Here is an 11800-nt window from a genome sequence, read left to right on the forward strand (position 1 = left end):
ATTTTAATCTAAATTAATAATATATCCTCTTATATCTTGTGCTATACGAAATTTATATAAATAATCATCAATAAATTAAACTAATTAAGTTAATAGTTAATTAAAAAAATTGAACTCTTATAGAATCAAATCAATTTGAACTCACTAGTTGAATGAAATAATAATTTACATACTTCAATCAAGTTGAAAATATAGCTATTTTCAAACTAGGTGAAGTTTGAAGCACGTTGAGATAATTAAATTTTAAACAGAGACTCATTCCAATCTAAATAAATATATATTAAGTAGCATGTTTTTAAAAAGCTTTTTATATTTGGCAAAAAATATACATGTTGAATTCTATAATATATTTTCATTCTGGTGAACATCTTGTAATATAAATTTCAAACACAATTAATTTATAATCAAGTATTCTTCATGTTAAAGAATAACTTATCTATTTAAATTAAGTTAGTAATTGACATGTATCTTGTTTTTTATTTTTATAATATATTTTAAAATAAAAGCTTCTAGAAGAAAGGAGAATAAAATACATGTAAAATATCATATGTATTTAAGAAGATAAATTATTTCTTAATATGATAAGATAGTATATTCTCTAATTAATTATGCATTGTAACAAGATTGGGAAGTAAAAGTCGTCTTTAATATAAAATATAAGCCAATTTTTGATCTTATCTTAACCTATGGTTTATCATATTGTATTCTTATTCTAGAAAGTGGAGCCAAAGCAAAGATAGGTTTTGGTTCCTAAATTTTTTGTGCACTTCATTTTTATTTAGACCAACACAAATTTGTGGATATACCCACATTAACTTTTAATTAGTATAATTACAAATGTAATTTTTTTCAAATCTTACTTATGACAAAAAAGTATATTAAGGTCTTAAAATTTACATTATAGAATTATTTAACACCATATAATTTATTTGGGATGAGAAGTTGGAAATTGTGAGATTCAGTATAATCCAACTTGGTCCACATTTTCAGATGTTTCTAGTGGCTAGGGTCACTTGTACTTGAGGGTGTACATGAAATAAAGTTGTATCCCTAATCTTATATAGTTTATATTTATTCCCATACATGGTTATGTACAATTCTTATAGTTTATATTTTTTTTTTGCACATGTGGTTATATAAAATTGCCTTAATATCATTTCATTTGTCTTATTCCAATACATTTTGGCAGTATTATAAAAATTGGTTCGTGCTTGTCGATTCAAATGTTAAACTGGTTCCAATATTAATACGGTACAACAACTATATCGATCATGCAATTATACCGGTCGAAACCAGTTATAGAAACTGGTTTCAATTGAACTGTATCAATCATGCTAGCTAATTTTTATTTAAAATTAACTTTTTAATGAAAATAAAAAATTGTTGGTTTTTTTATTGATTTTTCAACATCAATGTTAATATATTATATATTTATATCTAACGTCATTATTATGCAATTTAATAAATGAACCAATAGTTAAACTGTTATATCAATACCATGATCGGTTCGATAATTGGTATTTTGGACCGTGAATGCAACTTGTACCTCCTCTCACATTCACCACTGCATGTTTCCCATTCACTTGCCCTCTCGCATTGGTTGCATTCACTCGGCATAAGAATGAGAGCCAACACTTTATAATTTTTTATTTTATTGAAGTATCAGTTTTTAATCGGCTGAGACAGGAATGGGGACAGAGTCGGAGACAACTGATCTTTTTCAGCGCTAGATGCTATATAGAGAATGATGAATAGAATAAATATAACAAAGGTAATGTGCATCAATTTAAGAACATTTGCAAACTTGGAACACAAGTAAAACTCAAACTATGTAAATATATTACAGTAGTAAATACATTCTTCTGTGATATAATACATATAATCTAATCCTTTCCTTCTTCTGTATACTACTGCCATAGCTAAATGCTAAAAGCAATGCCAGGGTGTGATCAAGAAAATCTACAACAAAGTTAAATATACTCTGAAAACAGATTAAGAACAAGAAAAACAAAACTTTATGGTAAACTTTATGTGAATTATACAGTTAAGGGAAAAAAAGAATTACATTTATTTAAGAGTGCCATATTCCATTCAACATACTGCGAAAACGGTTTGTGGTTAGTTTCCTTACAAGTTTCTTGGCATCAGAACAAACTTCATTCTCTGAAAGCCTTTCTATATTCTTGGCATAACTAGAACTCATAATCTTTTTCCTCCCAGTATTGCAATTTGTTAATGATATTAAGATAGAGATTAAGAACTTTTTGATACCGGAATTTCCCTTTCCGGGGTCGATCGACTGAAGAATAAGGGCAATGTTTTGATCATCTTGCACAAACTTCTTTCGATTTTTAGGCACCATGACCATGCCGGAAAGTGCCTCAGCGGCCATTTCGCGAACCTCGAATGATTTGGCATTTAGAAACTTAACAAGCTCTGGCATGAAGCCAGCATCACCTAGTGCTTTCTTAGCCTCCTCTGATGTTCCACACAATCTAAATGTTACTTTCAATGCCAACTCTTGAATCGAAACCTCGTAGTTTCGAATGTAGTACAATAATTGATCTACAAATCCATAACTTATCAAAGTACTTACACAATTAGATGAAGAAAAACACAAGTTTTCTATAGCCCTCATTACTACCTCCTTAGTTTTAGATGAATAAGAGAATTCAGGATCCAAAACAAGGAACAAAACACGAACACCGCCCTCTCTAACAACCATTTGCCTAACCAATTCATCTTTAAAGGCAATATTTTGAATGAACTCAATGGAACTAACCTGAATTGCTTCATCCTCGGATCTAACAAGCCCGATAAAGGTCGAAACCGCGCCTTCTTCAACCATAAACCTCTTGATCTCTTCAACACCAACAAGATTCCTCAAAACCCCACAAGCAAGACCAACCAAATCACCTTTTGAATCAACATTACCACAAATCTTCAACAAAACATTCACACCCCCATGAGCTGAAACCAACCAAGCATTATCCGAATTTTCAGTCAATTTCATCAAACACCTAGCAGCACCAACTTTCCCAACCTCACTCCCACGTTCTAAAACCTTAATCAAATTACCAACAACCCCAGCACCAATCAAAACCCCTTTATATGAAGAATCACCAAACCCAGTAATCAAAGCAACAACCTTTACAGATTCTTCTTGAATCACAACCTCAGAAGAACCAAGAAATTCAACCAACAAATGAACAACATCACCAACTTCCACAATAACCTTCAAATACCTATCATCTTCAACAACAACCTCATGAAGATTAATCAAAGCCATTTTCTTCATACCCACATCACCGATTTTCATCCTTGTCAAAAGGTCCCTTATGTAAAACCTCATATCCTCTTTTGAAGCACCAAGACAAGGTTTTGATACAATAAGAGCGTGGCTACGTATCAAAATACCCGTATTGTACATCTCATCGAGCTTCTTCACATGGTGGTTGAGCTTCACCAACGTTACATCCAAATCACTCTGCATCAGTAACTTCCCACTGTACGACACGTCGGAGCAGCGGCGAGCGAGGTCATGGCACTCGCCGGCGGTGTTTAGTAACGAACGGAGTATGCCGGAAAGTGAGGGATTCTCACCGGAATCAGGATTATCAGAGGCGATTAGTGCAGAATGAAGCTCTTCGAGGTTGGTACGAATGAGTTTCCATTTTCCGGCGAAGACTCTGATGGAATGAGAAATGGAAATGAGGGAGGAAATGAAGTGAATGGCTCGCCGGAGATTGGAATTTCCGGCAGTAGATGGTTCCGGCGAGGTCCTTTCCATTTTGGGTAGTCAATGGTAGAAACCCATTTGATTTTCCGGTGAGAGGGTTCTGAAGAATATTCCGGCGGTTATAGAATCTAAGTAAAGAAGAATGTTTGAGAGAGAATGTGGTTCTGACTACAGATCTATACTTATCCTATTTCAACTACATTACATCATACAAACTTGGACTCTACTCTCTCTACATTAAGAATAAGAATCCTCTCGATTAATTGTTAGACAAATATTTAATTTTATATATATTTTTAATAATAAAAGTATTATTATATTGTATAAATGAGTATAATGAAGTACTTAAACATATGAAGGAAAAGGCAACTGAATTATGAATCAAGAAATGGACAAGTGGGTTTGAACTTTGAAGCATTTTAAAAATGCACTTTTTATTATGTAAGGTTAATTGGTGTCTTAAAGCTACTTATTAAGGAAAGTTTAGATTAATAGGTTCACTTTATGGGTTCTTATAGTACTTTTAAATTCACTACTTTCCAAAGCAAAACTTTATTTTTGGTTAACTTTTGTTCTTTTCTATTAACTACTAACTCTAGCTTTAACGTCTAAATCAATTAGAAGGGGTGCTTATTATAATGGTGATTCGTACAATTAGATTGAAAATTATATTTGAAGTTCTCTTATAATACATAATAATGAACATATAGACCATGTGTTCAAATCAACATCATCCAATTAATTTCAGTTCTAAAAATGCAATCTTTTTGTATGACCTTTTGTATTGAAAGTGGGAGTTACTCTCATAACTATTTCAGAGAAAGTTGCTCTCTTTTTCTACCCTCTTTTTGTTGATTATAAAATACGTATAGCCAAGAACATTCCAACAAAACCCAAAGGAGAATTTACTACCATACAAGCACCCCTCACTAAGGAAGATTTTGCAATGAATTTTTAGCCACGTTATCATCTTCAAATTCTCAATCAAAGCATGCATGCATCTTATTGGTGAATAAAAATAGCAAGTGTAAGTTTTCAATAATTGTTTTCTTAATTTTTTCCATTAATTTTCCACATATGACAAAATGTTACTTAATTCAATGAAATATTACATGCCCTTATTCATTTAACAAATTTTACTTACAACTAATTTTGTCAAACAAATATAATTTAATAGGGTAATACACAACTATCAAATTACAATCTTATGATCAACATATTTGGTGAGTCATATAACTCTTGCTATCTATTATTCCTTACCCATTTCATTTTCTTTTAAATAAATGTTATATGTTTTTAAGGGGTATAATAATTTATTTTGTGTATAACTAAAGTGAGACAATAAATAATGTCTTTTATTTTTATGGTGATCTTTTTAATGTTAGAAAAACATAGGTACATGTATTTTGGTTATTCTTAAAAAATAGTTGTTTTAAAATAGATGAAAATAAGGTGTTGGGTAGGAAAAAAGTTATTGTATTCTAAGCATTGTGCATTGTTTTAAGGGACAAGATGGGTGTTGAAGAGATAGCGTAAGGACCAAGGAAGTGGCCAAACTCAAAGCAAAAGGATAAAGGTGACAATATGTGATGACAATCCCTAGAAAAAAAGCATGAAGATACTATTCACTAATAACATTCTCCAACAATATCAACTTTTCCAAAATTTATGCTTGTCGGCTATCAAAAATTGGAGGTAATAATTAATCACCATCAATTTAAGGCGCATATTCTTAACTTTGGTACGTGACAAATGAGACATTACTAGTACTAGACTACTAAGTAAAAAGAATATTGTATAACTTATATATATATATATAATATGATTTTTTTGGTACTACTAAATATATACATTCGCTTTTATGAGTAAAATATTAATATATTTCGGGGTTTGTGACTACTCTTCTCAACAAGTATCGCTCTTGTGTATAAGTTTCTGCCATCAGCACATGCCTATTGCCTCAATTTGGAGGACATAATCAGAAACCCTCTCATGTAGGTATATTGCATGCATGTCATGTCACTCTTTTCTAGAGCATTCCTTCATGTATTTGCTTTTTAATTTTTGGAAATATATGGGCACTTTACTAAATTAATTCAAAGTTGAATATACTCTTATTTACTCACACACTTCATTGATAAATTCACCTTTGAGAAATTTCATCTCTAAAGTAAAAAAGAACCCAATGCAATGATTAGTTATAAGACGAATAATTATAATTAGAAGAACATTTTGATGGTATCTCAGGACCAAACATAGTAAAAAAATGCAAGACTATAACTACTAAAATAATACTGCAACTCAAAGACAAGAAGCAGGGAAAAAATCATGAGTTCTGGCTCTATAATTAGTCAAGGAATTGGTGGGATCAAAGCAAAACTTTTGCTGTATCAAAAGAATTTGAAGACTGATGAGCTCTGCAATATTTTTGCCAATGCAAGCCTGTAGAAAATGTGTCGATTCCCTTACTCAGATGCGACTTGAATCCCTCCCGAAAACGAAACGCCTTGTCCAATCTGTAACAACTAGCGCCCGTGTGCGCCAACTAACTTGCTTGCTGCAGTTCAAATGATAGAATGAAGCATGTTTAGTAATTTACAAACTCAATTTTATAACTTGAAATGAGAATGTCTCAAAGTTCATTGAGGCAGTTTTAGAAATGTAAGGCAAAAAAAAGAAGAGAATAGTACCTTGCATAGACAGAATACCAAAGCCATTGACTGCTATGGCCAATTGAAACCCAATCACCAGGAAGCTGTGCTGCTGTTTTCTCTCCTCCCAAAGGAGCAAATTGGCCTAAATGTTTGTACCTTCAAGCACAAGCAACCATGTTCTAATGAGTAAAACATTATCCAACTAATGATAAAACTTGAATCATTGTTTATTACTATTAGTAGAATGCTAACAGGTTAAGAAATCAAGGATAGAAACTGTTTTCGAAATAGTGTATTCGATGCCTTAAGAATTCTGTTTTGAATACTAAGTTTTTATACTCTGAATCCTTAGCAAGTGTAACATTATTGTTGTTTGATCTTGTAGTATACCTAAAGGGTTTGAACCGATGGCGACCTTCTCCCCTGAACCTGAGAGGACCCTCTGGATTCTCTTCGCAATCTTCCATCCGGTTAAAACACTTGGCCAGGTAAATACCTTGCTGAGATGCAACCTGGTATGAATATTCAGAAACTACAAGTTATTTCACTGAGAAGCATGAAACATGCATCAAATAAATACTTATATAGAGAATAACACAAGCAAAATAACATGAACCTGTGCTGTAGCAGGAAGAAATTTCATCTGAGAATCCACTTTGGAAAGTACTTTTTTTAGTTCTTCAATATTCAGCTGTTTTTTAACATCAACATTGTCTTCCTTTAATAAATCAGCAATGTTGCTCATCTGTTTGTTCTTCAGATATAGCTCCACTTGAGGGTATCTTTCATAGATGTCACCCATAACCTCTTGAAATTCTTTGACCGTTAGTGTTCCGGAATTATTTTTGTCAGCCTTCTTAAATATGGCTGCAATATCTTCCTGAAATTCCACAAACCAATTCACATTGCACATGAATAGAATATTTCAGTAAGTATAAATTAATGGAGCCATATATTGATACTAATTGTAAGTCACATAGATAAGAATGTGATATGTTTATGTGAGTTCACATGCTAGAAAGCAAGCTAAGAAAGTATATGATGGAGAAATTGTTAGATACCACGACTTTTCGCTGGTTTACAGTAGCACAATCACCAAGTGCATATACATCATTGAATCCCTCAACTCTCAACCATTCATCGGTAAGTAGAGCACGCCTATTACCCTGTTGAGAAGAGACAATGCTGAGTGTATAAATGAAAAATGACATGCAAATATGAATTGGTAGAATTATGATATCAAGTTTCTCATTGACACACCTGACCAATTTGTGACATGAAATCTTTAATGAATGGACGAGTGCCGATGCCAGTTGACCATACAGCCATTCCATATGGAATGGAACTGATTTGGCCTCCATTCGTCACTTCTTTTGTGCAAATTTCTTTATTGGTTACTTTCACAACCATGGATCCTGTTTTCACATCAATCCCTTCTCTTTGGAACTTGTCTTCAGCAAAAGCAGTGATTCTTTTGTCAAACCTGAAAGAAGAATACAAGACTATTTATAGCACCAGGTAGAAATATATTAACAACTCCTTGGAATATATATACTAATAATCAATGAAGAACAAGGCCAACCAACCCACAAAGTTGAAATCAATGATTGAAAAAATACTTCATTTAGAATGCATATACTCCTTCATGCATATATCATACTATTTGACTATGTATAAAAAGAAAAGGGTGAGATTAAAATTTCAGATTCTTACATGCTCAAAATATGATTCCCTGCCTCTAGAAGTGTAATTTGAACTAAATCTTTAATCCCAGGGTATAATTTGACCAAATCTCCATTGACAAAATCATGAAGTGCTGCTGCAAATTCCACTCCAGTAGGACCACCTCCAACAATAGCAAAGTGAAGAATTCTCTTCCTCTCTTCTTCACTTATATCAGGTAAACTTGCCCTCTCAAAACAGTCAATAACTGTTCTTCTAATCTTCTCTGCATCTTCAACTTCCTGCACATGAATATTCATGAATATTACTTAACTAAATGAAGCTTTTTTCTTAAACAAACCTATATTCTACACTAACTTTTCACAATAATCTTAATCATTAACCTTGAATGTATCAAGCATCCAAATCAGATTTGAAAAGTAATGAAAAAATGGTAATCTATGTTTCTTAAATATGCTAAAAAGATTAACATGATAAGAAATTACCTTCAAAAAATGGCAATTCTCTACAACTCCTGGTGTATTAAATGTGTTGACATTAGCTCCAACTGATATGATTAAGATGTCATAATCCACAGCAAATTCTTCCTGACCATTCAAATTATTCTTCGAAATCGATCGACAGTAAACTTTCTTGTTTTCGGCATCAATCTTGATACATTCAGCTTCACTGAATTGAACTTCCACATTTTTCTACTCACATGAAAACAACAACAAAAAACTAATTATTACAACCATTATCTATCACAATGCAATAGTAAGAATTTGTATTGATTTCAATGATTATTTGGTTACCTTAGGAAAAATATTTCGAACTGGTTCAACAATGCTACGAGCTTCAACAGTGCCACAAGTAACACTAGGAAGTAAAGGAGTGAATGCAAAATAGTTACGAGGTGATACAACTTGAACATCATATTTTGGATTGTTTAGATTCTTCATGAAACTTGTAGCAGCCCATCCTGTTCCAAGCACCACCACCTTTTTCTTATCTGCAGCGGCGACTACGGCATCTTCAGATGAACCAACCACCGCATTGTATCCCAAAACACCACCACCACTGCACAAACCAAAGCAAAAACATTCATTCATTCATATCTTATACATAGATGATAGTGTAACTACTCAGCCCTGACATGCAACAAGTTCATGAATATACGAGTGTGACAAAATAATCTCTACGGTATTTTATTCCCGTAGAACAAGTCTTCCACAACTCTTGAAACCGTGACATCATGGATAAATAATTGTTGTACAACTTTCATATAATAGCAAACATGAACATATTATTGTTAATGTATCTAACTTGTTTTTGTCTCGTAAAAAAAACTCAAGTTCATTAAAGTGAAAAAGTTGATGATATTAAATAATACGTTAGGGTGGTGCATATGAGTAGAATGTTTATGGGATCATATGTATATATTTATGTCCTATTTAGTGTCATGAGTCAACAAAAAATAGCTTCGTTCCTTTAAAAAGAAATTATAAAAATCAAAAATTAATATTTTTAACATTATTTCATGAAGTTTGATTCATTCGGGAGATGAGAACGAAAATTGTAGAGAAACCACTAAAAAGTTGAAGTTTGACATGATTTGAAGAGCAATGTTTCTAGAAGTAAATATGTGTGAAAGGGAGAAAGAAGAGAGAGAAGACACTTGAAGCCTGACTTGGTGGCCAAGTTAGGGCAAAACTCACATAAAAAACTATGACTTCTTAAACATCAAATCTTTTTAAATAAAATAAAAATAGGAGAATGAATGAATAACATTAAATATGAGAATAAATATGGAGAACTTTTTCTTTGACCACACAAAAAACTAAGATAGAATCAACTCAAAGTCAATACACAAAATAAACAAAAATCAATCATTACTAGTTAATTCTATTCAAATAGGTATAACAATTCCAAGACCTAAGTTTCCCACCGCAATCATTCTCATGAAATACATATAAATTAAAAAAAAATAGAGGGTAGATTTAAATATTAAATATCGAACCATAATAAATTCTACGTTAGATATAATGAATGAATTACATGCATGAATACATACTGTTTGTTTTTGTTTAATATGGATGTAACTTTTTGATTAAGATGAAGCAGAAAGATGATAATATATTTATAGTACCTTACAGTGGTGCAGATGAATACAAGTTTGAGATGAGAGTTATAGTCACGAAAAGATGAAGAGAAACGGTTTAGAATAGTGAAGTTGGGCATGTCTATGGAAATTAGGGTTTCCCAGAATCAAGGAGAAAACGAAAGAGAGAGACAAGAACAAAACCCACCAAACGAGGAACAAAAAAGAGGCGTAGTGTGTTTTCTGTGTTGTGTTTTGCTCTTTATTTATAGCAAACGGCGCGATAACAAGTTAGGGCTGGCTACTTCATAAAATATTAATACCGAGAGATTCGTCTACGATCAAGTTATATAGATTACACTCTATCTCAGTTATTTATTTATTTTTTAAAATCAAATGGGTTAAGTGAGTGAGATAATAAGTAATGAGAGAAAAAAAAGAAATCTTAAATAACTTTTAAGTATTACCATTTGGTCTATCGGATCTAAGAAAATGAATGGCTAAGATTGATTTTAAATTTCACCAATTTGGTCTATTTGATCTAATAAAATGAATAGATAAGATTCAGTATAACTAGTGTAACTTATCTTATATGTAAATGGATCTATCATCTTCATTTAAAGGTATTAAACTCAAAATATATGATTTGTGTTACATTTTAATTAAAAGGTAAACTAAGTAACCAATTGTAAATAGGGAAAAATAATGAATGAAAGTTTGAGTTCTATTCAAATTCTATCAATTTGGCGGTGAGATTTTAAATTCCTTTATTTTTCTACTGAATCTATTACTATCATTGTAAATATGGCTTTTATTTAACTCGAATTAAATTAATTATAAGATTATTGTAATACTAAATGTCTTTTCATCATATTATATTAGATATTTTCTAACCAACTGATGCTTCGTTTCGGAGTTGCATGCTGTTAAGTACTAAATTACAGTCAATATCTGGGTACTTTTTGTTAAGAATTGATTATATTTTTGTATAAATTCTCGTGAATCTAGTGTGTTTTGTTAATTATTCATGAATTGAATCCAAATTTTGTAATAGAAATGCATTCATCCCTAAAAAGTGTGGATTTTGCAGGGAAAAGCTGGAATTCAAAAGTAAAAAATCAGCAGAAGAAGAAGATTTGTTTATGCACTCTCGCTCAAGCGAGAGTTGCCTCGCCTGAGCGAGGAGCTTCTAAAAAAAGGCCCAGAAAACAAGAGTATTCTTCAAAGCTAAGCAACATTCTCGCTTAAGCGAGAAGATTTTCGCCCAAGCGAAAATCCCACATTAAACAGGAGTGCTCTCTGCCTCTTTCTCGCCTGAGCGAGACGGGCTTCCTTCAAGCCTAAGTCAAGCCTCGCTTAAGCGAGAGAGCTCGCTTGAGCGAGAGATGAACTTGAGCGAGAGATGAACATTGTTGAAGCTATTTAAAGCCCTTTCACACGGAACTAATGAAAAAAAAAAACCAGAACCAGAAGATAGATAATAGAGAGGAAAGGAAAAGAGAGTAAAGGTGGAGAAGTTTGTGGAAACAACTTCGAGACTAGATTTCTTGAGCTTACATTGNCTCATCCCCACCCTCATCCTCATCCTCATCCTATCGTCTTCCTCATGCTCATCCTCATCCTCATCCACATCCTCATCCTATC

General features: G+C 32.4%; 2 protein-coding genes across 2 annotated transcripts; both read right to left on the reverse strand.

The window, feature by feature from the left end:
- LOC109329907 lies at positions 1803-3938 on the reverse strand. The gene has a single exon (XM_019563799.1). It carries the CDS (start codon positions 3788-3790, stop codon positions 2072-2074), a length of 1719 nt encoding a protein of 572 aa, XP_019419344.1. The 5' UTR covers positions 3791-3938; the 3' UTR covers positions 1803-2071.
- Positions 5970-10353, reverse strand: LOC109329152 (external alternative NAD(P)H-ubiquinone oxidoreductase B2, mitochondrial-like). Its single transcript, XM_019562826.1, has 10 exons — positions 10205-10353; positions 8871-9135; positions 8562-8768; positions 8107-8357; positions 7654-7876; positions 7455-7559; positions 7010-7273; positions 6784-6905; positions 6430-6549; positions 5970-6296 (listed from the first exon to the last, which is right to left on the reverse strand). Exons 1-10 carry the CDS (start codon positions 10294-10296, stop codon positions 6209-6211), a joined length of 1737 nt encoding a protein of 578 aa, XP_019418371.1. The 5' UTR covers positions 10297-10353; the 3' UTR covers positions 5970-6208.

The sequence above is a fragment of the Lupinus angustifolius genome, chromosome LG16 (assembly GCF_001865875.1).
Source record: "Lupinus angustifolius cultivar Tanjil chromosome LG16, LupAngTanjil_v1.0, whole genome shotgun sequence".
In the NCBI taxonomy this organism is placed as follows: Eukaryota; Viridiplantae; Streptophyta; class Magnoliopsida; order Fabales; family Fabaceae; genus Lupinus; species Lupinus angustifolius.

What these genes read in the sequence shown, in the direction of transcription:
- LOC109329907 (XM_019563799.1), bottom strand. Translation starts at nt 3,790, where the DNA reads ATGGAAAGGACCTCGCCGGAACCATCTACTGCCGGAAATTCCAATCTC.
- LOC109329152 (XM_019562826.1), bottom strand. Translation starts at nt 10,296, where the DNA reads ATGCCCAACTTCACTATTCTAAACCGTTTCTCTTCATCTTTTCGTGAC. An exon ending in TTCGAAATATTTTTCCTAAG is followed by an intron (nt 8,769 to 8,870) that starts GTAACCAAATAA and finishes TCATGTGAGTAG; the next exon opens with AAAAATGTGGAAGTTCAATT. An exon ending in TGGTATTCTGTCTATGCAAG is followed by an intron (nt 6,297 to 6,429) that starts GTACTATTCTCT and finishes TTTGAACTGCAG; the next exon opens with CAAGCAAGTTAGTTGGCGCA.